Source organism: Saccopteryx leptura, chromosome 6, assembly GCF_036850995.1.
Source record: "Saccopteryx leptura isolate mSacLep1 chromosome 6, mSacLep1_pri_phased_curated, whole genome shotgun sequence".
Classification (NCBI taxonomy): Eukaryota; Metazoa; Chordata; class Mammalia; order Chiroptera; family Emballonuridae; genus Saccopteryx; species Saccopteryx leptura.
In genome coordinates this window covers 61,674,600-61,702,488 of record NC_089508.1, presented here as the reverse complement: position 1 = coordinate 61,702,488, position 27,889 = coordinate 61,674,600, and the positions used below count along the sequence as shown (strand labels likewise).

The 27,889-nt window shown below is 41.1% G+C and overlaps 1 protein-coding gene across 1 annotated transcript in view; it reads left to right on the top strand.

The window, feature by feature from the left end:
- Nucleotides 1–13,005, top strand: part of MYZAP (myocardial zonula adherens protein) — a 101,188-nt gene extending 88,183 nt beyond the window's left edge. The window contains exons 12-13 of the mRNA XM_066343579.1: nt 2,688–2,788; nt 12,047–13,005. Coding sequence (XP_066199676.1) covers nt 2,688–2,788; nt 12,047–12,143 — 198 coding nt within the window. The 3' untranslated portion in view covers nt 12,144–13,005. The remainder of the gene's footprint in view (nt 1–2,687; nt 2,789–12,046) is intronic.
- Nucleotides 13,006–27,889: the final 14,884 nt, after the last annotated feature.

Below are 27,889 nucleotides of genomic sequence, written 5' to 3'. Positions count from 1 at the left end.
TCTCCAGAGACTTCAGTATTTTGTTTTGGCTTTGTTCAGAGTTTATAGTTATTCTTTGCAAGAAGATGTGTTTAAGTGGATACTCCTCTACACTAAAAGTACAGCTCTCTTTTAACTGCAAAATTTTAATGACCTCTTTGATCCTCCTGCCTGTGGTTTTATTTCCTGTCAGTACAACTTTTACTTGGGAGCCTAAATGATTGAAATAAAATCCAGTGTTGATTTTGGTCTCAGAGGATTGGGTGTAAGGTGTTTGTAATGGCATGCATAGCCCTTCCTAACTAATTCCTGCCCACCTGTATTCTGTGGTAAGATGCATTTTCTCAACCTGGTATGTTTCCACAATTCTGGAATACTCATCCACTTTATTTCTTTTACTTTATCTCCCTTGCTTGACTCCAGGAAATTTTCATTTACAATTCAATCCTTCTTCCCGACTTGAGTTAGGCATCTCCTCAGGATTTCCCCTGAGTATTCTGTGGGTCCCTTTGGCATGGACTTAGCTTTTTTCAGTTATTTTCTTTGTTATCTGTAGCCTCACAAGATGGAGCTCCTCAAAGGTTGCAAACCATGCCTTATTTACTTTAACTGCTACCCTCCTTCACCTACTTTTACATACTATCTGCTACATAGTAGATACTCAAATTCTCTTTACTGATTGCATTTCTTATAAGTTTTTGGTTTCAGTTCTTTAGTATCTGGTGTGCACACATAGAATGCCTAAGAAATAGAAGAAAGGACTTGGGGTTACCTGTGTACTATTCACTGTGTACCAGTTGGGCCATATTTGCTAACCTTGTCTTTTATGCTCCCTAACTATAGGCACTAGCCCAGCGTTCTGTGAATCCTAATGATTAAAGTCTGCACGAGAAGGGATAAAATGATGGGATTGCTGGAACTTGTTAAAAAGCAGGCAGGCCTCTTCTGCCTTTCTTTTTCCTCATGAACGGGAGAGTCCACATATTGCCAGGGAACCTGTGTGCGCGTGTGCGTGTGTATGTATGTGTAAGAGAGAGGGGGAGAGAGAGAGAGAGAGAATGTTGATATATTCCTGGCAGTGGTCCAGCACCATTCTCCCATACTGACACCAGGCGATAGATTCAGAGCCTGCGGATCTGTCATGGCTTGTCAGCTGCTAGGGAGTCTGGAATGAATTCTCTTCCTTTACACCATTTCCCATTAAGTAAAAAAAAAAATTCATAGTTCTCTGGATCCTGCAGAACAGGAGTTTGTACCAGAGTGACTTTGCTCCTGGTGTCACCCATTCAGAGCAGGAGCTGCTGAGCTGTAACCCACATTCTTTCTTTCAGATAAATGAGCCTCTATTTCCAGAGAACTTTTAAACTTTTATGTGCTATCTAGTGCCTTAGAATTGTGCCTCAGCTTCAGATCCAACTTAAAAAAATAAAAAGAAAAATGCTGTAACATTTTTCTAGTTATGAAAATAACATGCTCGCCCTGGCCAGAGAACTCAGTTGGTTAGAACATTGTCCCAAAGCGCAGAGGTTGCTGGTTTGATCTCCAGTCAGGGCACATACAGTGATAGATCAATGTTCCTAGCTCTCTTTCTCTCTCTCTCTCTCTCTCTGTCTCTCTCTCTCACCTCCTCTCTTGCTAACATCAATAAATAAAATTAAAAAAAAAGAAAATAACATGTTCACTATAAAAGTCTTTATATATTTTTTATTCAATAAATATTTATCTTGCATCTCTTACATGCCATGTTCTGACGATATAACCAGTAAGATAGATAATGGTCATTGCCTCATGAAAAGTTAGTCTAGCATATAGAAAAATATATAGGCCTTTTAAATAAACATCCAGAAATCTCAATTTGCAGAGATAATCACTGTTAACCTCTTTCTGAAATGTTTTGTGTATGTTTTTGCCCATTAGGCACCGTAGGCTCATCTGTTTTCATTCTAATATCCTCAATTTTTTTGCTCTTTTGTCCTTCATTTTCCCCACGGGGCACATTTCCAAACCCTGAGCATATAATCATCAACCTACGTAATGTTTGGCCCTGGTCTGAAAAAAAAACACAACAAACCCTAATTAGAATGCTAATTTTAATCCCAAAGAGCTTGTTCTATTTTATATGTTGGAGATTCTGAATTTTCCACACCTATGAAATACGAATTATTAAGTTATAGAGGTATTTCCCACTAAATTAAATTAATAGACTTACTCATTTTATAGTTTAATAAGGGAATATTAAAAACTGAGCTATACCTTATTTATAATTGCAAAAAAAGCATTAAATATCTAAATTCCCATCAATAGGAGACTAGTTAAATAAATCATGTACATCTATACAGTGGAATGCTATGAATGCATTAAAATAGTTTGTTGACGTAAAAAGAAAACTAATAAATGTGCAAAGGTATTCACAACAAATTGTTAAGTGAAAAACAGATTTATGTATAGATCAGGATATTTTGTTTGTTTCCATTTATGTAAAATTGGATACATATGTATGTACATGCACAGAAAGCTATCAGTAAAGATTTAATTAATATATTTTTTTTATTCCTCCTGTGTAAGAGGTGCTCAAGAAATACCTTGATGGATGTCCATGTCATGGAGGAAAATCTGATAATACATGTAAAGCATGTCATGTATATTTGTGTGGGAGCATATTTGCTTTACTAAATATACTCCCCCCCCCTCATTATTCTCATCTCTAGAATAATGAACTACAAAGCAAGTTGGATTATTTAACAGAAACCCAGCCCAAGACTGAAGTGGAAACCAGAGAGATTGGAGTAGGCTGCGATCTTCTACCCAGGTATTTAGGAATTTCATATTTTTTCTGACTCTAATTTTTCTTTGATTTAAGAAAATACTTTCCTGGGCCATTACAACCAGAATTGCATTCTTTCTATCAAAAATATTTCTGCAAAGGTCAGTGGCGGCTGCTGAAGCCTCTGGCTGGTTTCTGTAGGTTCAGGGGCATTACCACAGGGTGGTGGGCGTGGCCAAGGAGAGGTCTGGGAGGCCGCCCAGAGAGACTGGCCTATCAGTGCACCTTCCTTCCTTCCTTCCTTCCTTCCTTCCTTCCTTCCTTCCTTCCTTCCTTCCTTCCTTCCTTCCTTCCTTCCTCCCTCCCTCCCTCCCTCCCTCCCTCCTTCCCTCCCTTCCTCCCTCCCTTTGTTCCTTCTTTCCTTTCTCCCTCCCTCCTTCCCTTCATTCCTTCTTTCCTTTCTCCCTCCCTCCCTCCTTCCTTTCCTTTCTCCCTCCCTTCTTCCCTTCGTTCCTTCTTTCCTTTCTCCCTCCCTCCCTCCTTCCTTTCCCTTCCCTCCCTTCCCTCCCTCCCTTCCTCCCTCCCTCTCTCCCTCCTTCCCTCTCTCCTTCCTTCCCTTCCTTCCTTCTTCCCTTCATTCCTTTCTCCCTCCCTCCCTCCCTTAATTCCTTCTTTCCTTTCTCCCTCCCTCCTTCCCTTCCCTCCCTCCCTCCCTCCCTCCCTCCTTCCCTCTCTCCTTCCTTCCCTTCCTTCCTTCTTCCCTTCATTCCTTTCTCCTTCCCTCCTTCCCTCCATCCTTCACTCCTTGAACATCTCCCCAGTACCTTTCCTGTACAGTTATGACATGGAGAATGAGATTTAGTTCCTGTCCCAGAGTGCTGTCTGGAGGAGGAGACAGATATTGGGGAGTAATTTACAACAGTGTGAGAGAGACCTGCGAGGTAGTTAAGCTATACAGAGGAGGGAGAGTCTAAATCTTGAACAAAAGTCATTTATTCCCCAGCACCATAACAGTATTCTCAAGCACTGAATCAGATTCATAAAGAAATGATGTACTTCAACCATGAGCAGATATACAATAACTATAGCCTGCTTCATTCATTTGCATTTCTGAGTTAGAGGACTGACACATTCTCTGTTAAGCTTCACATATCCATGCCTGGGTCTTTCCTTAGGAAGATTAAAGCCTGGAAAACAGTAACTAACCCACCATCTCTAGGTGTTCAAAACTGTGCTTGGCCCAAAGAGGACATAAGACAAATTTATCAATATAAGAAGAATGCTGATGACATGTGGCTTGTGATTTAGGTAACCAAAGTCACATTGCAGTCATTTACATTGCTTACTTTCTGGTAGAAACAAGGTAATTTCATCATTCTGATATGACGAATAGAAAAATTTTTTGAAAAGAAAGAAGGGGGAAAAGAATATGTAAATAGACCCTAGGTCTCATCCCTGTGGGGTAGAAAGCACATGATAAAAATATAGCCAAAAGGAATGATTGATCATATCCAGGGACTCTTTTTGAAATATAAATAGTTTGGCCATTTTCCTCCTTTTTATTTTTTAGGAACCAAGTGGCTTAGTCCACTCTAATTGCCCACATAATAAATCTTGTTTGGCTAGGACAGGTACAAAACTCCGTCTGAAACCAATCAGTTGTTTGTTTTCTAATTCCCACATTTTGGCTTAACACAAGGTTTTCAATTTGTATGCCGAAGGATAGCCTTAAGCAAACTTTTATGGTGAAGTTATGAAACCACAAAGCGGTTTTCATAATGGAAGTGCTGACAGACCCTTAACTTATGGCCACGGTGAACTTGGAAGCCACTTCAGTATCTAAAAGCAGCTTTTCCATAAATGTAACATTTGGTTTCCCCCAGGATCCATCTTAGCACTTTAACTACCTAGGTCAATCAGCAGAGGAAATGAAAACTACATATCCACATTTCTGAAAAGGCGGCATAATTTCATGCATTTCCTCACAAATATTTATTAAGAGCCTACTATGTGACAGGTGCCATGCCAATCCGGATGGTGAGGACCGCAGAGACTATAGAGATCATTTGGGGCAGTAGTTTTCTACCTGTGCTTCTTGGAACGGCCGTGCTCTATGTATGCTAGGATGTTAGTGCGGAGCTGGCCTGTGGGGACTAACTCCCACCCCAAAGGAAACAATCAGAGAAGAACTCAGCTTTTAGTGTGTTTCATGTGTTGGATTCCAAGTATGATTTTGTTTGAATGAAGAGTTCTATGGTCAAAGCAAATTGGAACCCCCTGGTCTAGTTTAATCCCCATGTTTTATAGATATCCAAATTGAAGCCCAGACAGATAAAGTGATTGCCTGGAAGCCACACAGCCAGGATTAGAACCAGGCCTTCTGAGTCCTGGTGTGGTACATTTGTGGTTTGAAAATAATAAATAAGAGAGTTACTAAATTGTGCATAATCTAATAAAATCCCTGGTTCTTACTTGGACTTCAAACTTGCATCTATCCAATAAAAGATTCCATGGTGTTTTCCAGAATATTTTAAAAACAGGCTCCTCCACAGTGTTTTAGATCAATAAAAGTAAGGAATTAAGCCTCAGTGATGCCGTAGGGTTCGGTTCTTCCTGTTTTTCTCCCACAGAGAACTCGGGGGTATGGTCCAGCTGGGGAAGCTCAGGCTCCAGGGATTCTCTGCCCAGCCAGCTGTCAGCTGAGCACAGCCTTGGGCAAGCTACTTAATCTCTCTTAAGCCTCAATTATTTCAACCTTAAATTGGAAATGAAGATGGCAATATCAAATCTCATAGGGTTGCTATGAAAATTACATAAAAAACATGGGTACCTGGAAATGCTGAGGTCGCCGGTTCGAAACCCTGGGCTTGCCTGGTTAAGGCACATATGGGAGTTGATGCTTCCTGTTTCTTCCCCTTCTCTCTCTCTGTTTCTCTCTCTCTCTCCTCTCTAAAAATGAATAAATAAAATTTAAAAAAATAATAAAATGTGTTTAAAAAAAACCCAACATAGGTATAAAGTATTTAGCATGGTAACTAGACAAAAATTAAGTGCTTAATAAATAATAGCTATTATTACTATTAACTAAGTAAAAACTCTGACTTTACATTTAAGACACTGTACCAAATAGAAATGAATTTGTGTGTGCTAAGACAATCTTGTTCACTTAATTTTTTTTTTTTTTTTGACAGAAACAGAGTCAGAGAGAGGGACAGCTAGGGACAGACAGACAGGAAGGGAGAGAGATGAGAAGCATCAGTTCTTCGTTGCTGCACCTTAGTTGTTCAAGGATTGCTTTCTCATATGTGCCTTGACCGGGGGGCTACAACAGAGTGAGTGACCCCTTGCTCAAGCCAGCAACCTTGGGCTCAAGTCAGCGACCTTGGGCTTCAAGCCAGCAACCATGGGGTCATGTCTATGATCCCACACTCAAGCCAGCGACCATATGCTCAAGCTGGTGAGCCTGCACTCAAGCCAGATGAGCATGAGCCCGTGCTCAAGCCGTTGACCTCAGGGTTTGGCACCTGGGTCCTCCACGTCCCAGTCCAATGCTCTATCCACTGTGCCACCACCTGGTCAAGCTTGTTCACTTAATTTTTATTGGTGATTATTAGTGATTTCTTAAATGTATTAACTAAATCAAGTGTATACAAGTGTATAGTACTTTAGTGTGCATGGAGCTCTTCAATTAAACTATCAGTGCTCTGAATCCTTCTAGCCAGGCTCAGCAGTTAATGAGGTCTATGCCAGCTCAGACATCAGAGTGGTCCCAGTGTGTTCCAGATGCTGGCACTAAGTCTCCTTGTAGAGTAGCCCAGCACTTATGACTCATTTCTCCTTATACCCACAAGGATTATATGCTGCGCTGCAGTTGATAGCATTTGACAAATAGAGCTGCTCTATTTTTAGATACTGCTGAAAAAAATGGAAATCAGCCTCCTCTGTACTTACAGACCCTTTCATTACCCCCTCACCCCACAGTTCCCCTGTTCCTGCCAACACTGAGTGTGCCTGTGGACAAGCATTATAGGCTGCCAGCCCCAGGTCTAGCATTTACTTGATGCTCAATAAACATGTTAGCTGCATGAATGAAGTCCCAAATGGGGACTTAGGCAGCTGATCTGTATTATAACATGATTTCTTTAATATAGGACTCAGAATAACATTGCTTGCTTATATTTTACATCTTTGTGTTTCTTAATTCTCTCTTGCCACTAGTATGAATAGAAGCTTCATGAGGGCAGGGATTGTCATCCATTTCACTAATTGCAGTCTTTGTGGGACTTGCTTAGAATAGCACCTTGCCCATAGGAGGCACTTAATGTTTGTGGATTGGAACCATCCCTCTGTAGCATTTGCCAGTTCTTATGTAGAAGAATATCTACTACTTACCCTTGTAGGACTCTTCTCCTGGTTCTCTCCTACTTCCCTGGCCTGTCCATATATTTTAATGACTATTCTTTTTCTTCTAAGATCTCATTGTGGGAACTCCTCCTGGTTCTATCTTGTTTACAGTAGTTTCTGCAAAGATGACATCCAATCTCATGGCTTTTACTTCTTGCCTCCCTGTGGCTGAGCCATCAAGTGGTTGAACCTCTTTATTGTATACAAGTCCTCATTTCCAGCTGCCTGCTGGGTACTCCCATTGATCTTCACACCCATTGGATCCATCCCTGAGCAAGTTATTCTTTTTTTTTTTTTTCCTTTTACAGAGACAGAGAGAGAGTCAGAGAGAGGGATAGACAGGGACAGACAGATAGGAATGGAGAGATGAGGAGCATCAATCATTAGTTTTTCGTAGCGCATTGCGACACCTTAGTTGTTCACTGATTGCTTTCTCATATGTGCCTTGACCGTGGGGCTACAGCAGACCAAGTAACCCCTTGCTCGAGCCAGAGACCTTGGGTTCAAGCTGGTGAGCTTTGCTCAAACCAGATGAGCCCGCACTCAAGCTGGTGACCTCAGGGTCTCGAACCTGGGTTCTTGGCATCCCAGTCCGATGCTCTATCCACTGCGCCACCACCTGGTCAGGCAGCAAGTCATTCTTTTCAGCAAAGTAATTTCTCTTAGTTGTGGTCAAGAACACTGGCTGGAAGTTAGATCTGGGTTTGGATCCTGGCTCTACCTCCTCTAGCTACATCTACAGCTTTGGTTGGGCAAATTCCTAAGCTCTCTGCATGTCAGTTTTCTCACCTAGAATAGCAAGATTTTGATAGTTCACATAGAAAAGTGAAAAACAAAAAGACACAAAAGAAAAGAGGCTTCTTTCTCTTGCTAAAGCAGGAGAAAGCCTGGTTTCCAGTAAACTCATAAATTACGTCTTAATAGGTAAAACTTCATGCAAAACATTCCCTGGTATTATAAGTGCTGAATACATAGTAAGCATTTTAAAATGCCTACATTTTCAAAGTTCTGTTGTAGAGACCAGAACACAGTCGCCTTTTGTCAAAGCTTTAGTTGTTGATTCTGCTATCATTTCCCTCAGGAGACCTGCCTCTTTATGGATTTATAAAAGGCTAGCAATAGCTTTAATGTATTTAAAAAATATAGTTGAATTTCAATTATGTGGTTGAAAAATTATTTATGTTCTTGAAATCTTGTTTCCTAGTGATCAACTAAATAAAATACCTCACCTCTATTTGGTTGGGATATAAGATCCTGCTTTTGAAACCCAGAAGGTCCGCCTTTATAAATATTTCTGCACTTTATGGGCTTTTAGGATATTGTCACCGGAGACCCTTTCTGTTATATGGAATTTTCACAGTAGTTGGCAGAAATTGCCATCTGGCTTCTGCCCCTGGCATTCCACTAAGCTGCTTGGTGAGGTCACTGAGGACCCCGGAGTCGCAGATCCCGTGGCTTCCTCTGTGTGGAAGGTGACACTCTGACCAGCTCTGGACATCCTTCGCTCTCTGGTTTCCTTTGTCCTCTGTATGTGGAGTGAGGGCTCTGTGCCTGGACTGAGTGAGCTTCTGAGGTCAGGAAGATGAGTGAGATACCGTTATCACCCTTCAAGAAACCATACCTAGTGGAGGGGACAAATGCACAGTGGGTGCAATGAGGGCCTTCCAGTGGCGTGTCAGAAACCTGTGTGACAGTAATTTTCGAGGTGTTACAGCGATGGAAGGGTGGAGAGCATGGAAAGGACTTATTGAAGCAATTGGGAAGAGACATGACGTTTAAAATTTCCCAACCTTCTAATTGACCCCATTCAGAAGCTGTCTCCCTATGACTCTGTAGTTGAAAATCACTGCAGGGTAATGGAAGGTGTAATGAGAAAGTGTAGCAGAAGTGAGCCTTTGAGAAGCAAGGCATTGTGTAGCATTGCACAGGACAGCATGAGCGTATAAAGAAAGGAAGGATCTTTTTTATCACTGGTGTGGGGAGTTGGGGAAATGATCATATCAGAGGTGAAGCTTGGTTTGAGTTTCGAACTACGGGCAGGAATTCATCAGATTGATTTGGTTAGGGGAGCATTCAATGTGGAGGGGATGCATGAGAGTGCAGAGAGGTGCGCAGCAGTGCAGTAAGTGATGAGAATTGTGTGCGGATTTGCAAGGCCAGCAGGAGGTGAAATAGGAGATGGGGGAGGCCCTTTAGACCAGTGGTCCCCAACCCCCTGGGCCGCGGACCACTACCGGTCCATGGGCCATTTGGTACCAGTCCTCAGAGAAAGAATAAATAACTTACATTATTTACATTTTATTTATATTTAAGTCTGAACGATGTTTTATTTTTTAAAAATGACCAGATTCCCTCTGTTACATCCGTCTAAGACTCACTCTTGACGCTTGTTTGGTCACGTGATACATTTATCTGTCCCACCCTAAAGGCCGGTCTGTGAAAATATTTTCTGAAATTAAACCTGTCTGTGGCCCAAAAAAGGTCAGGGACCACTGCTTTAGACCATGCAGAGGAGTTAGACTTCATCCAGGAAGTAATGGGGAGACTTGGAGAGTTTTCAGAACAGTAATGTGCTCTGATTGTCTTTTTAGGAAGACGTCCTCGACAGCGAAATGGACAATGGAATCAGGGAGGAGGGGGGCAAACATTGCTAACACTGGAGTCAGGGAGATCATTTAGGATATTATTCCAGTATTCTAAGATAAACTCTGAGTGTTTATCTCAGTGTCTGAGTGAACTAAGGCAGTGTCTGAAAGAATAGAGAAGACAGATGACGAAACAGTATTTTAGACAGTAGATCCTATACCACTTGGTGAATAACTGGACATGAGAAATTAGGGAAAAGGTGGTCGAGTCTTATATCTCAAATACACAACTAGTCATTGCATCAGTCAGGTTAAGGAATGTAGCTGCTGTAACAAGCAGCCCAGAGGTCTTGGGGGCTGAACACAGGAGAGATTGATTTCTGACCACAGTCCTTTCTCCACACAGTCATTTAGGAACACAGGATTCTCCCATCTAGCAACTCTGCCTGGGCTTTGGTTTCCTCTTGGGTCCTCCACTCTATCCTCTACATGAAAGAAAAAAGAGAAACCATAGAGAATTATAGAGATGATTTTTACAGGCTAAACTTAGAAATAATATACCGTTGACCTGACCCTGAATAATGCAGGAATCAGGGCACCAACTCCCATGTAGTCAATAATCTCAGTGTAACAAGGAGGCCCTCAGCATACGCGGATTTTCAGCTGCAGATTGAAAATGCCACTTGACACTTGAAGAATACAGGTTTGAACTGTGTGGGCCCACTTATTTAGAAATCCATGTAATCCTCCTCTGAGTGGACCTGTGCAGTTCAAACCCGTGTTCTTCAAGGGTCAACTGTAAACAGTTTCTGTTCGTTTAGTCACATGGGCCACTGAATTGCAAGGGAAGCTAGGAAACATGTCCAGGAGGAAAAAAATATGGTATATGTGTCCATCGTAATCACTAAATCCTAGTCATTCTATTTCCCAAATATCTCCCTAACCGTTCCTGCTACTTCATACCCAGTGCTACTGTTAGAATTCGTTCGCATGATCACCTCCTAAATAGCAAAAATCTCCTAACTAACCTTCTGCCTCCAGACTGACCCCTCAACAGTCAGCCCTCAATAGTACCAAGGAATCTTGCTAGAATAAAAATATGAGCATGACATGGCCCCGACCCTCCTAAAAGCCTCTGGTGGCTCCCTGTCCCCTTCTGAACTCCTTAGCAGAGCACACGAGGACTCCCACCGCACCTCGTTTTCAGCGACTTTCCATCATGAAGTCTTTGCTCCCATTGAACTGAGTGGTTCTCCTTTCCACACCTGCAGCCTTTGTTTTCACCCTCCTTTGCCTTTGTACATACTGTCCCTTCTGCCTGGAATTCCTGTCTCCTCCTTGCCCACTTAAGGAGTGCCTAAGAATCCTTCAAGATTCACCTTCCCTGTGCGAATTTTCAGATGCCCCCCTAGCAACGCTAACTTGTTCTGCCTTTGGTTTGCCCATAATATTCTGCTCACAAAAACGAGGGGATATTTTATTGCTTCATATTCATTTTGGAATATCCCCTCATTTTTGTGAGCAGTATATGTTGATTGTCATATTTCTCAGGGTCCTGGCTGGAAGGGAATCTTATAGAGACTTAAATGAAGGGACCGTTTGTAAAGATTTGGGAAGCTTTAGAAGAAAAAAAACAAGAAACAGTGTCAGAGTCCGGAGCTAGCAACAGTAGAGGCTATTAGCAGCCTGCACCCGAAGAGGCAGGGGGTTAAGCCGGAGCGAAAGCCAGTGAAGGAGACACGGGGCAGGGCTGCACCTGCGGTCACTGCCGGAGGAGCATAGCCAACTGCAAGCTGACGCCTGGCCGGGAAAGAACAAATGCCCTGACCTCTCTGTCCTGTTGTCTCATCTCTTGCTATCGTGTCCCTATTGGTCAAGACCCATTGGAAGCTCTAGGGGGAGGGAGTCCTCGATGCTGACCTTCAGGCCAGCATCCCAGGGCTCCGGGGGCAGTGGCGGAGGAGGCGAGCAGATCTGACTGGGCCAATGGAGAGTCTCCAGCACAGCTCATTACGCCTCTCTTATAGTAGCGCCCTGTGCATTGTACTGAAATCGTTTATGTACATCTTTCCCACCAAACTGTGAGTTCCTTCAGTGCATGTTTTATGTTTTTCTGAATCATCCGTGCCTCGCACATGCTAAACTTTCAAAATTTACTACAAGCAGTGGTCCCTTGTGTAACATTTAAATGAAATATTTAACTGCATTATTACAGTCTCTTTTTAAGTGTTGAAAAATCATTTCCTAGGGTTGTCTTACCCCAGAGCAGAGAGTATTGTTTCATCTTCCTGACCAGCCTTTTCTCATTTCTCAGTGAGACAATCCGGACCCCTGAAATCGCGATGCCTTCCAGGAGTTATGCCCCGTACGCACGTGTCCTGGAGTTAACCATGAAGAAAACTCTGACTTAGGCGTTCAGAGACACGCGCTTTTTACAGATGGACAAAGGCCCTGGGACCCTGCAGCGTGAAGTCTGGAAGGGGTGACTGATGCTCCTTCATCCACACTGTTTAAGGCAGAATGGAAACTGCTGTGGTTCTGATCCATTTCTTAAACCACGAAGGAAAGTGGAGGCAGAGGAGGAGGCAGGAGAGAGGTTTACAAGGTCACATTTCAAACACCCACCCAGTCTACCCGGCTGGACTGGGCCATTGTTAGTTTTCCACATGCACACTGAAGTCCTGTCAGAATTCCCTCACAATTTATTTTGTTTTGCTCGACTTCAGTTGGGAGGGAAAAGGGCATTCTTTTGAAATTTCATTTTATTCACACCAGGACCATTTGTTACTGCATGAAGGTTTTGTTTACCCGTTAAAAGTATTAGAGGCGGTATTTCTCTGGTACAGAGAGGTCTGTCCTGGAGAGCGTGGGCTCCAGGGGAGACTCGACCCTGGGGGTGAAGGACGGCAGCACGCAGGTGCCGTCTCCTCTCGGTGCCAGCGTGTGTGCAGGGCTGCGGGAACCACTGGAGATGGTCTGCGCATGGGCAGACGCGCTTCATGCCAACGTGCTGATCCCGCGGTTTAACTTGTGCCTTATGCGTGTATGGAGCCAGCTGAAATCACTGTATTTATTTGACCTGTGATTTTTCTTTCTTTCTCACTTTAACTAAAAGAGAATTTTGTATGTTGTAGAAGGTTAATCATTTCATGTTTTCATTATTGATTGGTGTTTTTTGTTAAACGAATGAGTAATTTGTTCATGCACGCTCTACTTTGATATTACAATAACCTGTGTCACATCTGTTTAATAAATGCCGTATATTTTGTTCTACTGATGTTGTCTCTGTGTTTCACCCATGACCATGTGCAAGGGGTAGAGAGCAGAATCAGACTCTGGAGTGAGTGTCCAAGAGAAGGCACAGTGAGCTTGCAATCAGCCTAATCCAGCGTTTGGCAAATCACAGCTTGCGAGCCACGCGTGGCTCTTTGGCCCCTTGAGTGTGGCTCTTCCACAAAATACCATGTGCGGGCGCTACCTCGATAAGGAATGTACCTACCTGTATAGTTTAAGTTTAAAAAATTTGGCTCTCAAAAGAAATTTCAATCATTGTACTGTTGATATTTGGCTCTGTTGACTAATGAGTTTGCCGACCACTGGCCTAATCCATAGAACCATTTATAAACCACAAGGTAGGGTGTGTCTGTGTGTATGCACATGTGTGAAATTTAACTAGTTTTAGCTCACTTTCTGAAAAGAAGATACATACATACATGACTATAAATACAAAAATAGTTTTTACTTTAAGAAATCTCTCTCACTTTGCCCTATCCCCTTTTCCACTTCAAAAAAAGAAAGCACCAAGACCAGGCGGTGATGCAGTGGATAGAGCGTCAGACTGGGAAATGGAGGACCCAGGTTTGAAACCCCGAGGTCACTAGCTTGAGTGCAGGCTCATCTGGTTTGAGTAAGACTCACCAGCTTGAGCCCAAGGTCGCTGGCTCGAGCAAGGGGTCACTCGCTCTGCTGTAGCCCCCCCCCCCCATCAGGGTACATATGAGAAAGCAATCAATGAACAACTAAGGTGCTGCAATGAAGAATTGATGCTTCTCATCTTTTTCCCTTCCTGTCTGTCCCTATCTGTCCCTCTCTCTGTCTCTCTCTGTCCCTGTCACAAAAAGAAAAAAAAAGCACCAAGAAAGAGAGCAAAGCTACTCAGTTGGGTAAAACCCAGTGAGTCAGGAGAGTGTAAAAAAGAAAACATGTAGTTTGAAGCCAAAGTTGTATTTAAATGATAATTATAGGACCTTGGGCAAGTTATGCACTTCATCTTCTAAAAAGCCAGGGTAATCACACCTACCTGATAGGCTGATTTAAGAGCCAAATGAGGTATTCACACAGGCACTGGCCAGTGTGGAGGGTGCTGAGCTCTTAGGAGCAATTGCTTCATTCTGCATGTTTGTTTTAAAGCTCTGCTGCCTCCTGGTTCCCGTGGCCCATAGAGGTGAGGAACCATGCCGTGGGCAAACCTGCAAGTGAAGCATCTTGGAAAAAGGCAGTCCTTGGGAAGGGGAGAGGGAAGCTGGACTCAGAGTGGCAGAGTCCTGGGAGCACCTAGGCCTCCAGAGAAACTGGTCTGAAAGAAGCCATTTCTAAATGGAATGCAATGGCATAAAGAATGTCAGTTTTAATGGGACCAAGGCAGACATGAAGCCAGCTCTGCGAGTGCCATCATATGCCCTCCTTTCTCTTTCTTAAAACATGAAAAGAAAAAACGGAAAATAATTTTGTAAACAATTTAAATTCAAAGAACACTACAGCACTACAGTTCATTCTAGCATTAAAGATGGTCTCTCTCTGGGCCCTTTGTATTGTTAAGTATCTCTTCAACATGTGGAGAATTCTAAACATTAGTTGAACTATTCAGATAGACAAAGAGAGTTTCCTAAGTAAAGTACAGACTAAACCTGAAAGAAATAGAGATGGTCTTTCTTCAACCTTGGTCAAAATGAACTCTGGTGACCTCCAACCCACCATCTGAAAGAATTATACTCTTCAGCTCCTCCTGAGCTTGGGTAATGTGTAGAACTGGGAGAAAGAACTTTAATATTACATGGTGAATTACTCTATTTGTGAAGAACAGCAGTGTTTATAGCATTTTTTAAAATAAAAATTACATCCTATAATGATTCAATTAATATTTTTATTCTATTCCTTCTAGACTTTCTTACACATGCACACACACCATTTATTTATTTTTTGTTCTTAAAACAAATACCTGGCCCTGGCTGATTGGCTCAGTGGTAGAGTGTCGGCCTGGCGTGCAGGAGTCTCGGGTTTGATTCCCGGCCAGGGCACACAGGAGAAGCGCCCATCTGCTTCTCCACCCCTCCCCCCTCCTTCCTCTCTGTCTCTCTCTTCCCCTCCCGCAGCCAAGGCTCCATTGGAGCAGAGTTGGCCCGGGCACTGAGGATGGCTCCATGGCCTCTGCCTCAGGCGCTAGAATGGCTCTGGTCGCAACAGAGAGACACCCCAGATGGGCAGAGCATCGCCCCCTGGTGGGCGTGCCGGGTGGATCCCTGTCGGGCGCATGCGGGAGTCTGTCTGACTGCCTCCCCGTTTCCAACTTCAGAAAAATACAAAAACAACAACAACAACAAAAAAAACCCCAAATACCTTATTGTGAGTAGCAGAATTGTGGTATCTAGAAACATGGAATCTGGAGTCCATTGTGTTCAGTCACTTAGTGTGTGCCTTGGGCAAATCCTAGAATCTCATCAATCCCATTTAAAATGGGAACAGTGACAGTTCTTTCCTAACTGGGGTTGGTGTGAAGATTAAACAAGTTAATATCTGTGAAGTTCTTAGAATAGTGCTTGGCATATAGTTAGCACTCAATAAATGCCACCTGTTATCATTACATACTTTTGTAACCACTTTTCACTTGTTATGATAATTCTTTATACATATATCTACACCATTGTTTCTTACAATGAAATGAATTCCATTTTATCGATGTACTAGGATTTACTCAACCTTTACCCTATTGTTGGAATTTTGAAGGTTGTCTTTATTCCCTTTTGAATAATCTTCTGATGAACCATCTTGTACAATATGTCCTTCTACACTTGCCTAATTATTTTCTCAGGATAAATTCCTAGAAAATGAATTGCTGGGTCAAAAGTTATGCATATTTAAGTCTTTTGGTGCTCATGGTCCAATTTGGCCTGTGGAAATTTGAACCCATTGAATCTCTCACCAACATGATGAGAATATGGTTTCTGACTCCTCTGCCAACATTGAGAATAAGAAATGAAGGAGTGTAAAAGGTGCTTGCTTTAGGCAGACACTTACGTTCCCCAAACAAACAGTGAAAAAAGTTCCTTCAGGATATTGCTTTTGGATACCTGAGCTTGGGGACTGCAGGTGTGAGCTGTAGGCCTGTAGGCATCCCCATAGCCCAGAGAGTGCCTGGGCAGCTGACAGGAAACAGGACTGGGCTCAAAAGGAGCAGATGTCCCCAGGATGCTGGATTCAGAAAGGACCTGCTGCTTATGAGCCAGAAGCAAGAGCTAGCCATGAGATAGAAATCATTCAGGCTCTGTGCCTGAGATGAGGTTTGAATCTGAGTGCAGATTTCACCCAGAAGGCAGATATCAGAGCTAACCAGGGAGAGAAAAAGAGGTGGGAAGTGCTTGGAATTGGGTGATACGACACGGTCCCCGTTAGAGGGCACACTAACCAAGGATGACCCCTGAGCTAGTCTGTATGTGTAATCCAGACAACCATCTTCTCCCCAGCAAATACTATCAGCCTGCTTGAAGAACTTTAGCATAGTCCTCAGGGCAAGGGGTGGGGTGCTCAGACATCAGCCCATGATGCTTTTCTTGACATCCAAACTCAGAGACCCAGTTCAGTTCAACCAGCACACGCCGGGTGCTGCATGCACAGGTTCAGGGAAAACAAAGATATGCACCTCAGGACCCTTGCAATCTCCAAAACCTGTCCCAGTGAGTTGGGGTTCTCCTGATCTCTGGCTGCCTCTAGCCTAGTGGTCCTTATTTTTGGGTCCCTCTTTTCTACTCTTGCATGTAACAATTGATCCTCACATCCACTCTCTGTCTCTCCTCCAGTGAAGTAAGCGCCACGGTGGCAGTTTCCCATAAAGGACACACATGATTTGGAGAGGACCATTTCAAACTTCGATAAGCATGAAGAAATTTACAAATGAAAAGTATTTTATTACCACCATTTTTTTATGTAAGGCAATTGCAACTCAAAGAGATGAAATTCAAACTCAAAGCCTGTCTCACTCTAGAACATGGGTGGGAAGCCTGGAGTTGGCCCCAGGTCTGACATCGAAGCACAGCACTGCCTTGCTCAGGTCACTTCAGCTCTGAGGCTTGGCAGCGCAATAAGCAGCTTCGCCTGGGAAGATCGCATGAAATAGCATGGAAAATTTCCCCAGCACTGCATCAGAGACATGCCTGCTATTATTACTAGTAATTACTGGGGAGGAGCTGTTTCACCCTGAATATTTGCAAACCCAATGATTTTCTCTTTTTGGATACATATTTGAGATTTGGATCATGCAGAAAGAAAGTAAGAGGGAAATGTGGCTGGTGGCTGGATAAGTCTGAAATTAAATGGTCTCCTTTTCCTCATATGCAAATTTGAGAATAACTCATTTGACTTGGTCAGGGAAGGAAAAGCCCAAAAGAGAGACTGGAGATGCATTTCTGGAAAGAGAGACCACAGGCAAAAAGACCAGAGGTAGATGCTGCTAAGTTTGGGGGTAACTTGATCAGTCAGGATTAGATTACTAACAAACACATGGTGGGAAGTATAAATGAAAGAAGTTTTTTTCCCATATGGATATCCAATTGTTGAAAAGTCTGTCATTTTCCACAGAACTGCCCGTGTACCATTGTAAAAAGTCAATTGGTCATACAGGCATAATTCTATTTCTGTACTCTATTTTGCTATATTGATTTGGTTGCCTATCTTGACACCAATGCCCCCACTGTCTTGATTACTGTAGCTTTATCATAAACCAGGTCATCTCCAATTTCGCTCTTCTTTTTCAAGATGTTTTGGCTATTCAAGGTCCTTTTCATTTCCGGATGAATTTTACAGTCTGTCAATTTCTTTAGAAGGGCTGCTGGGCTTTTGATTGGGATGGTGCCAAATAGATAGGTCACCAAGGAGAACACCAAAACCTTGCTGTGAGTGTCAGGCCAGCTCGTAGCAACACCACAGCCTCGCTGGAAGTACCATATCAGCTTCTGAATGTCAAGTCGCTTCTCTCTTCTTCAGTTGAAAGGTACCAGGTAAAAACTTCCATACTGTATTTTGATAAAGGTACAGTATAATCTTTGTGGAATTCCAAACAAAATTTATAAGAAACATTAATGTGTGCCCAACGGCCATAAAACTGATGTAATTTTAATGCAATAAAATATAAATAAATGACAAACAGTTCTTGGGGGGTTTCTCTTAATTTTTCAATACATACTTTTGAGTTTTAACATATAGGATTTACAGCATTCACCTTCCTGAATTAGGGGTGGGAAGGGGGTTGAGAAATAATTAGTAGGCAATTTTTTGGCCCTGGGACTTTTCTTGTAAATGTTTTCTTTGGCAGCCTTACTCTTGAGAACAGGAAGTTACTCTCTTGTTACAGATTTAAGACTTTTCTGAGCCAAATAACAGAAAGCTGGATTAGTTCTGAAATGAAGGGGGAAAAAAAACAACAACTCTAGGCTCTTGCTGGAGATTAATGACATCTTGAAAATATTTTAATTCTCCCCATTCCTCTTAACTTGCCACCTCCTAAACAAAACACATTCTGCCAGAAAACACTTAACCGGTCACTCTGTGGCCCAACCCTGAAATAAAATGTCTTTATGGTACCCGCACCTTTATTGAAACATTTTTGGGGGGCTGAAAAGAAGGAAATTAAGGGTTATCTCAAGTTAACCTTTTCTCCTTACAAACTCTACAGTATGAGTTTAAAGTAGAAAAAGTAGTTGCAAAAGATGCTAATGAATCCTCAGTGATCATAAAAATTCATAATTTTCTTTGACCTCTTAAATTGGATTTTCTTATAGATAAAAAAAAAGTTATATGAAGCTTTGTAAACAATATCTATATGTTATTTGAGATGCTTACAAACAATTCTTTAAAAATTGTCCAAAATAACAGGATCATATGCTTTGACTAGAGCACTTATTAGTCTGACTATAAAATAAGGAAACAGCCTCCCCCTCCTTCCCCCCAGCAGAGAGGCTGTCTTTTTTAATTAAAATTCACTTTTTATACTTGATTCTGGGGGGTAGGGAAGAAATCTTGTAGTCTCAATGAAGCTTATAATGTGGGAGGATATTCATTCTATGAATTATCTGAGAAACATTTGTAGAAATTCTTTTTTTTTTTTTTTAAACTTTTTTTTTTTAATTTATTCATTTTAGAGAGGAGAGGGAGAGACAGAAAGAGAGAGAGGAGAAACAGAGAGAGAGAAGGGGAGAGGAGCTGGAAGCATCAACTCCCATATGTGCCTTGACCAGGCAAGCCCAGGGTTTCGAACTGGCGACCTCAGCATTTCTAGGTCGACGCTTTATCCACTGCGCCACCACAGGTCAGGCCCTGTAGGAATTCTTAAAACATAGAAGTCTTAGGAAGACTTTGTGATTTAGAGGTAAAGAACACTTCCCTATAATATATCTATATATATATCTATATCTATATATCTATCTATATATCTATCTATCTATATATCTATATATATATATCTATATATATATATATATATATATATCTTCTACTAATGATCTAGGAAGTTTCTGTGGTATAAATTGTAGCCTCTCAGAAAAATAAAAAGTTGGGCAAAATTTTTCATTTATACTTGTTTCACACACTGAAATGCAAATGCCCTGGTGCTCAGGAAGTTTGAACAAGGGTGGGAAGGGTCTAGGGTAGAATAATGGGGGCGAGTGGCTGGTTGGAGGGGGACGGGGAGAGTGCTCATCCAGATTCAAGTACACGCCCATCATAAACTCACTCAAATTCATGATTTTGAAAAACTCTGAGTGGACAAATAAATCCACATCCTATAGTGTGGATGTAGCTAAAGTCTCACAATTTATAACTTTTTATGTACATTGTCTAATTTTTTTTCCTGTGCATTATAAAGAAAATACTCCTTCAAACCACCCTTCTTTCCAGTCTGCTCGAAATGATGTTCCTTCCACATCATTAATTACAGTTTGCTTGTCTTCTGCTATTTTGACAACTTCAATATTTTAAAAACCTAATAAAAAATCTTAAATTACTCAGAGCTGTCATCCATTAGATATAAAAATTAAATTAAGTCCAAGAATTCTAGGTGATGGAAAACATTATCCAGTCTCCTAAGATATGGGCAACTGTGGGAGTCCCGCAAAGGTTGATAAAACCTGAAACTTCATCAATGTTGGATGAAGTATTTATTTAAAGGGAGCTACCTGCTTCCTGGTTTACTACATACCAAATATTTCTTCTCAACATTTATGAACTTAAATAGATGCAGATGTTGCCAAAGAATGTATTATAACATTAATCATCCTAGAATCATATACTTTAAGTGTTGAAAGGCATCTTGGAGTCTGTCTGGTTCAATCTACTCATTTTAAACAAGAGGAAACTGAGGCTCAGAGAAGTTAATTGGCCGCAAAGTTAGTGGTATGCAAACTTTTCCCCCCAAAAAGCATAGTTGGGCGTTGACAGATTTCACCACCACCCCTTCATTTCTTGATCTGGATCACCTGTACTGTCCTTTATACTGGGCCTGACTCTTCTCCCCTCCAAATCAAGGAGGACTTTTTTCTGATAATTCCCCTGACTGTGTATTACTTAGCTATCCCTTATTCCTCCTTTTCTACTTCCTCTATCTGAAGCTTTTCAGAACTGTTCCTTTTTTCATGCAAGACAGAAAGTTAAAGGTGACCAGACTCTTGATTCTGGCCAAGTCTAGTAAGAGGAGATGAGTAGTCAGTTTTCTCTAACTTCTTACTGCTGCTGATCACTGGTTTCTTTATTTCATGGCCTCTGATGTACATCATACTCCAAAGGGTAAGACACACGGTGTGCTGACATTGTTGTAGAAAACTGGTTCTTCTTTCCCTCCACGAAAGGCACAACTCCCACCTCCCTTCCTGATGAAACTGGAAAGGAAATGATGAAATCTCACCCTTTAGTGACTTTACAAATTACCTTCCTTACTCACCTTTTTATGTTTTCCTTTCCTCATACACCAGAGAAATATAAACATATTTATCTGAGCATATTTTATAATGAAATAATCCTTACAGCCAAACTCTGATACACAATGTACTGGATGTCTTATGAAAAATCTTAGATGAGGCCCATTTACGTTTAGGAGGCTCTGCTTTCTAACATGGAATTTGAACCAATTCTAAGTAAAGTCTGGCATTGACAACCTTCCTTTTTGCTGCCCTACATATTCTCCAGATGCTGGAGAGGAGGTCCTCTGGGGCCTTTCTGTTATCCTGCACTCATTGCTGCATCTTTCTCTGGTTTATTCTTACTCCCCAATTGCTCAAAGTTAATTCTGTTTTCTCCTTTTACCACCTATCAAATTCTATTCTTTTAGTGGAAGTCATCACCTCAGCTAAACTTTTGTGAGAAGGCCATTTGGAACAAATTCATACTCATGTGTAAATGACTGATACGCCACAAGCCTTCTAGAAGGATCTATGGTCTCAAAGAAAGATCCTTGTTAACCAAATAATCTCATTGGTGGAATTTCAGCCAATATGTGAAAGAGAAGTGAAATAAGTCATGGGGGTGGGGAAGATATTTTAAATCTTGTCCAAGGTTCTGTCTCTTAACCTGAGAGGAGGGGCCTCAGCTACAATGTCCATTCAGTCTGTATACACCAAAGATCAGTATTCATGGTCTCTCACAGGCTTGTTTTTTTCTGGTTTATGAGTTTATTTATTTGAAAAATCATAGAAAGATGTTATTCAATCAGTTAGTCCTATATCTAATTAAAAGTAAAATCACATGTATTTTTAGAGAATCAAATATTTAATATATATCATTTTTATAAATGATCTCTTCCTACACTATCATAAAGATTATAAACCACGATGGTGGCCTGGGATGGTAGATTTGACCCCAAATAACACTCAACCATGTGAAAGTCTGAAGAGGAAAAAAAATCCTTTCCCTTCGACTTGAACCTTATTTGGCTGGGATTTTCTCACCAGAGTCTCCCTATTTTTTTTTCCATGGGCAACTGCCCTTTTGATTAATCCCATTTCCCTCAGCCTTAGTTTTTCCAAGCAGCTGAGCAAACAAAGATGCAAGCGGCCATTTTCACGTGCTTCCTCCCTCCAACCCTCTGGGGTGGGCCGTCTGTTCATCCTGTTCATCAACCCACTGCCTGAATGTGCCTGGAGAAAGCAGCAAGGATCTTCTGTTAGGATTAACTTTAATAGGCCACAGTCTGTCAACTGAGAACCACAGCTCCGGTAAATGGCTTTAAATTACTATTTGCTGATAAAGAGGGAGATAGGAGCTGAAAATTCGGTCCCTCATTTCAAACAGTTTGGATAACTAATGCAAGAATTTACTTTTAGTGGGGAGTACATGCTCTTTACAGCCTAAACCCTTGGGTAGCCGAGGAAAACCTTTTGTTGCAGTGGGATCACCGTGAAATACAAAGAGGAGGAAATGTGGCATTTTGTAAAGTATAGAATTTTAGAGCTGGAAGGGAAATGAAGAATTTTTCTGTGAATTCCTCAGCACAAAGGTTCCTACGAAGTTTTCTGTGTCTGATTACTGTTGAGAAAAATGGTACCTCTCTTACTGCCCCTTCTACTTTCTGTCTCCCACTTTACTCATTTCTTTTTTCTTTATTCACTCGGTTCTTCTCATACCTAGTTTCAATTCCCTCTTACCTCCCTTAATTTCTCTTCCTTAGCTGGCCAGCACTCCTGTCAGTTATCGGTGAAGTTCTGCACTGAGGGACAGACAGAAGAGGCATCAGGGCAAGACTGGCCCATAGATGGAAGGGCCAGGAGGTCCTAGCACTCGTCTCTCCCTCTGTGACGCGAGCACGATGTCCAATGTTCAATCTGAGAAAGCAGCTTGGAGAGTGACTGGAAGGGGAGGTTTGGTCAATGGTGTGCAGATGTCAACTCTTGTAGTTTAACCAAGTCTTAGGTTTACCATTCTTTAGTAATTTTTTTATTAGCGATGGATACTGTGGCTTGTTTGAAAGTTCAGCATGTTCCATGCCCAAACGGATGCTTAAAAAAAAAAAGAAAGATAATAGAATTTTCTTTGAATTTGTTTATGACGCTTGGTTTCCTTCTCCTCTCCATGTGCCCAGCACAGCAGGGGCAGACCTCTCCTGGGTCAGCTGTTTCACCCCGAAGTCCAGGCATCAATCAAGACTTGATTTTCCTAACAGATTACTGCTATTGGACTCTGTAAAATGAATCTCTCATTTTAAGGAATTGGTTCACACGATGATCAGTGTAAGACAGGCCCGCAGGTGGGAGACCCATGGAAGAACCACTGTTGCAGTTCAACTCTGAAGGACATCCACTGGCAGAGCCCCTTCTTGCTCAGCGGAAGTCAGTCTTTGTTCTAGCAAGGGCTTAGCTGATTGGATGAGGCCTATCCACATCATGGAGGGCAATCTGCTTTACTCAAAGTCCACTGATTTGAATGTTGATCTCAGCCAAAAAATACCTTCACAGAAATAGCTAGAATAAAGTTTGACCAAATATCTGGACGCTGTGACCTAAGCAAGTTGACAGACAAAATTAACCTTCACGGGCTCCTTTGTAGGTGGTCATTGTTTCTAATGACCTTGTCTGGTTTCAATATCTAACTATCCAGCCATTTACATTCTCTTTTGGGACTAACCACCCACTAACCATCATTCTGCTGCCCAAGTTCCTGCCACTTGGCAGGAGCTGGCATAAATTCTTTATTTACACTTGTGTTACTTTTCATTGCCACAGCGACCACGCACCACTGCTGCTGTGGTCAATTCTAGGCAGACAGACTGGACATATTTTAAGTGTCTAATGTGATAAACCGTGACTTAATCAACAATCAAAATGATGAACACATCCATCACTCCAAAAAGTTTTCTCCTGCCCCTTTGTAATCCATCCCTGCAGCCTCTCCCTGCCATCCACATCACTAGGCAATCTCTGATCTTTAAGTCACTATAAATTAGTTTGAATTTTTTAGAATTTTATATAAATGGAATCATACAGTATATTTTATTTTATTATTATTATTTTTTGGCTTCTTTCACTGAGTAAAATTGAGATTCACTGAAGTTGTAGCAGATATTATAGTATTCAGTTATATGGACATACCATAATTTCATGCTCTTTCATCTAGTGATGGACATTAAGTTGTTTCCAGTTTTGAGCTGTTACAAATAAAGCTGCTATCAACATCAATATACAAGTCTTTGTATAGACATACGTACATTTCTTTTGTGTAAAAACCTAGCTGAGGAATGGCTGGGTCATACTGTTTTTTGTTTTGTTTTTATTGTTTTTTAATTCATTGCGTTAACATGGATTCAAGTATCCCACTCAATATAACACCCTCATCCTCCACCCCTGTGTTCCTCATTACACCCCCTTTGTCCCTGTCCCCCTAACTTTCTTCCCCCTCCCCTCTCGGATTTGCTGTCCTGTTTTCTGTATGTATGTAATATGTATACATAATTTCATTAATCCCTTCGCCTTCTCTGATCCTGTCACCTCATCCCCCTTCCCTCCGACAGCTGTCCCTCTGGTCCCCGTGACCCCACCTCTGCCTCTATTTTGTTCCTCGGTTCACTTTGTTCCTTAGATTCCACACATAAGTGAGATCATATGATATTTGTCTTTCTCTGCCTGGTTTATTTCACTTGGCATAATAATCTCCTGGTCCATCCATGCCATCACAAAAGGTAAGATTTGCTTCTTTTTCATGGCTGCATAGTATTTCATTGTATATATGTACCACAGTTTTTTTAATCCATTCGTCCACTGATAAACACTTGGGCTGTTTCTAGATCTTGGCTATTGGAAACAATGCTGCAGTAAACATGGAAATACATGTCTTCTTCTGAATTAGTGTTTTGGGAGTCTTAGGATATATTCATTCCTAAAAGTGGGATAGCTGAGTCAAAAGACAGTCTCATTTTTTTATTTTTTGAGGAAATGCCATACTATCTTCCACAGTGGCTGCACAAGTCTGCATTTCCACCAGCAGTGCAGGAAGGTGCCCTTTTCTACACATCCTCATCAGCACCTGTTGTGTGTTGATTTGTTAATGAAAGCCATTCTGATAGGTATGAGGTAGTAACTCATTGTGGTTTTAATTTGCATTTCTCTGATGATTAGTGATGTTGAACATTTTTTCAAATGCCTATTGGTCATCTATGTCCTCTTTGGAGAGTGTCTATTCAGTTCCTTTGCCCATTTTGTAATTGGATTGTTTACCTTCCTGGTGTTGAGTTTTAGAAGTTCTTTATATAAATTTTGGTTATTAAACCTTTATCAGATGTATTGGCGAATATGTTCGCCCATTGTGTGGGCTGTCTTTTTATTTTGTTAATGTCATCTTTTGCTGTGCAAAAGCTTTTCATTTTGAGGAGGTCCTGTTTCTTTATGTTGTCCTTTATTTCACTAGCCCATGGAGGTATATCAGCAAAAATATTGCTTGCTACAAGAGATATTGAAGTGTTTACTGCCTATGTTTTCTTCCAAGATTTTCATGGTTTCACGACTTACATTTAAGTCTTTTATCTATTTTGAGTTTGTTTTTGTGAATGATGTATGTCGGGTAGTCAACCTTTTTATACCTACCGCCCACTTTTGTATCTCTGTTAGTAGTAAAATTTCTAACTGCCCACCGGTTCAACAGTAATGGTGATTTATAAAGTAGGGAAGTAACTTTACTTTATAAAATTTATAAAGCAGAGCTACAGCAAGTTAAAGCATATAATAATAATTACTTACCAAGTACTTTATGTCGAATTTTTGCTAAGTTTGGCAGAATAAATCTCTATAAAACAACTTACTATAGTTAAATCGATCTTTTTATTTATACTTTGGTTGCTCTGATACTGCCCAGCATGAAAGCTGGAATGCCCACTAGTGGGCGGTAGGGACCAGGTTGACTACCACTGGTGTAAGTGGTGGTCTAGTTTCATTTTTTTTGCATGCATATACCTGTTCAATTTTTCTAACATCATTTGTTAAAGAAACTGTCTTTACTCCATTGTATGTTCTTACCTCCTTTGTTAAATATCAATTGACCATAAAGGTGCAGGTTTATTTCTGGGTTCTCTGTTCTGTTCCATTTATCTAGATGCCTGTTCTTATGCCAATACCAAGCTGTTTTGATTAGAATGGCCTTGTAGTATAACTTGATATCAGGAAGTGTGATACCTCCCACTTTATTCTTCATTTTCAAGATTGCTGCGGCTATTTGGGTTCTTTTTTTGGTTCCATATAAATTTTTGGAATACAGTAGTCCCTCATCTATTGCAAGGATTAGGTTCCAGACCCCCACACACAATAGGTGAAAATCCATGAAGTAGCGACCCTATATTTATTTTATTACTAATATGTATTTTAAGGCTTTATAAACCCTCCCCACACTCTTATAAACCTTTCCCACACTGTTATTAACCTTTCCCACACTTTTATAAACACTTCCTATGCTCTTAAACACTTTCTACATTTTAAAACCTATGTAAAATCCTGCAATATAGCAAAAAATCTGTGATGCAAAATTAGATATATACAATTTTAAAATCCGCAATATAGTGAGACTGCGAAAAGTGAACCATGATATGGCGAAGAATAGCTATATTTATTCTCTATCTGTAAAGTATGCCATTGGTATTTTAATAGGAATTGCACTGAATCTATAGATTGCTTTGGGTAGTATAGATATTTTAATCATGTCAATTCTTCCTATCCATGAACATGGTATATGCTTCCACTTGTTTGTATCTTTCTTGATTTCTTTTTTCAATGCCTTATAATTTTCCAAGTACAAGTCTTATACCTCCTTTGTTATTTATTCCTAGGAACTTTTTTTGTTGTTGTTGCAATAGTGACAGGGACTGTTTTCTTAATTTCTATTTCTGACAGTTTACCGTTGGTGTATAAAAATGCCACTGATTTCTGAATATTAATTTTATATCCTGCCACCTTGCTGAATATATTTATCAGGTCTACCTGATAAATTACCATCTGTCTGAATCAGTTTTTTGACTGAGACTTTAGGGTTTTCTATAGACAGTTTTATGTCATCAGCAAATAATCATAGTTTTACTTCTACTTTTCCAATTTTGATACTGTGGCTAGGACTTCCAAAACTATGTTGAATAAGAGTGGTGAAAGGGGGCACCCCTGTCTTGTTCCTGATCTTAAGGAGATAGCTTTTAATTTTTACCCATTGAGTATGATGTTGGCTGTCAGTTTGTCATAGATGTCCTTTATTATGTTAAGGTATTTTCCCTGTGTTGGTCAAATAAGTTTGTAAATATGATATATATATGTTTGCTTGCTTATGTAGTTTGCATTGGGTATGGGAGACAGGCTGTAAGCAGACAGGGTTGTTATAGCCTAAGGCTTAGTTTTAAGACTAAGCCTTTCCCACCCTTTTAATACTAAGATTTTTTCAAAACTAAGCTTTTCCCCACACCCTTGACTGTTGCATGATGTGGGGTGGTGCACTCTCATGAGGACTCCCATTATGCCTCAGATAGGTGACTTTGTATCAGAGACTTCCTTGTTTGTATATTAGATTAAAGGTTTTGATTTCTACACTATAAAATGGGGCAGAGGAACCCATGCTGGAGGAGAGCAGAGAAAGGTCACATGGAGAAGAGGAGAAGCAGTCAAGATAGCAGAGTGCTGAAGGAGAAGCCAGTTTGTTCAGAGAGAAGGAGATGGGGAACAGAGGTGAATAAGGCTGATGAGGTAGAAACCTTTGATTCTAGGAATACTTGGATGAGTCAGTGGCTTTGGGAGCCCTGATTGGAAAGGAGAGTGTTTTCCCACTGTGTGTATTTTCCTGCCCGCTGGGTGCGAACTAGGATTAAAGGTAATGGCCCACCAGTTCTTGGCTCTGTTGTTTCATTACCGTCTGTCTGAATCAAATGCGAACCTGCATGGGC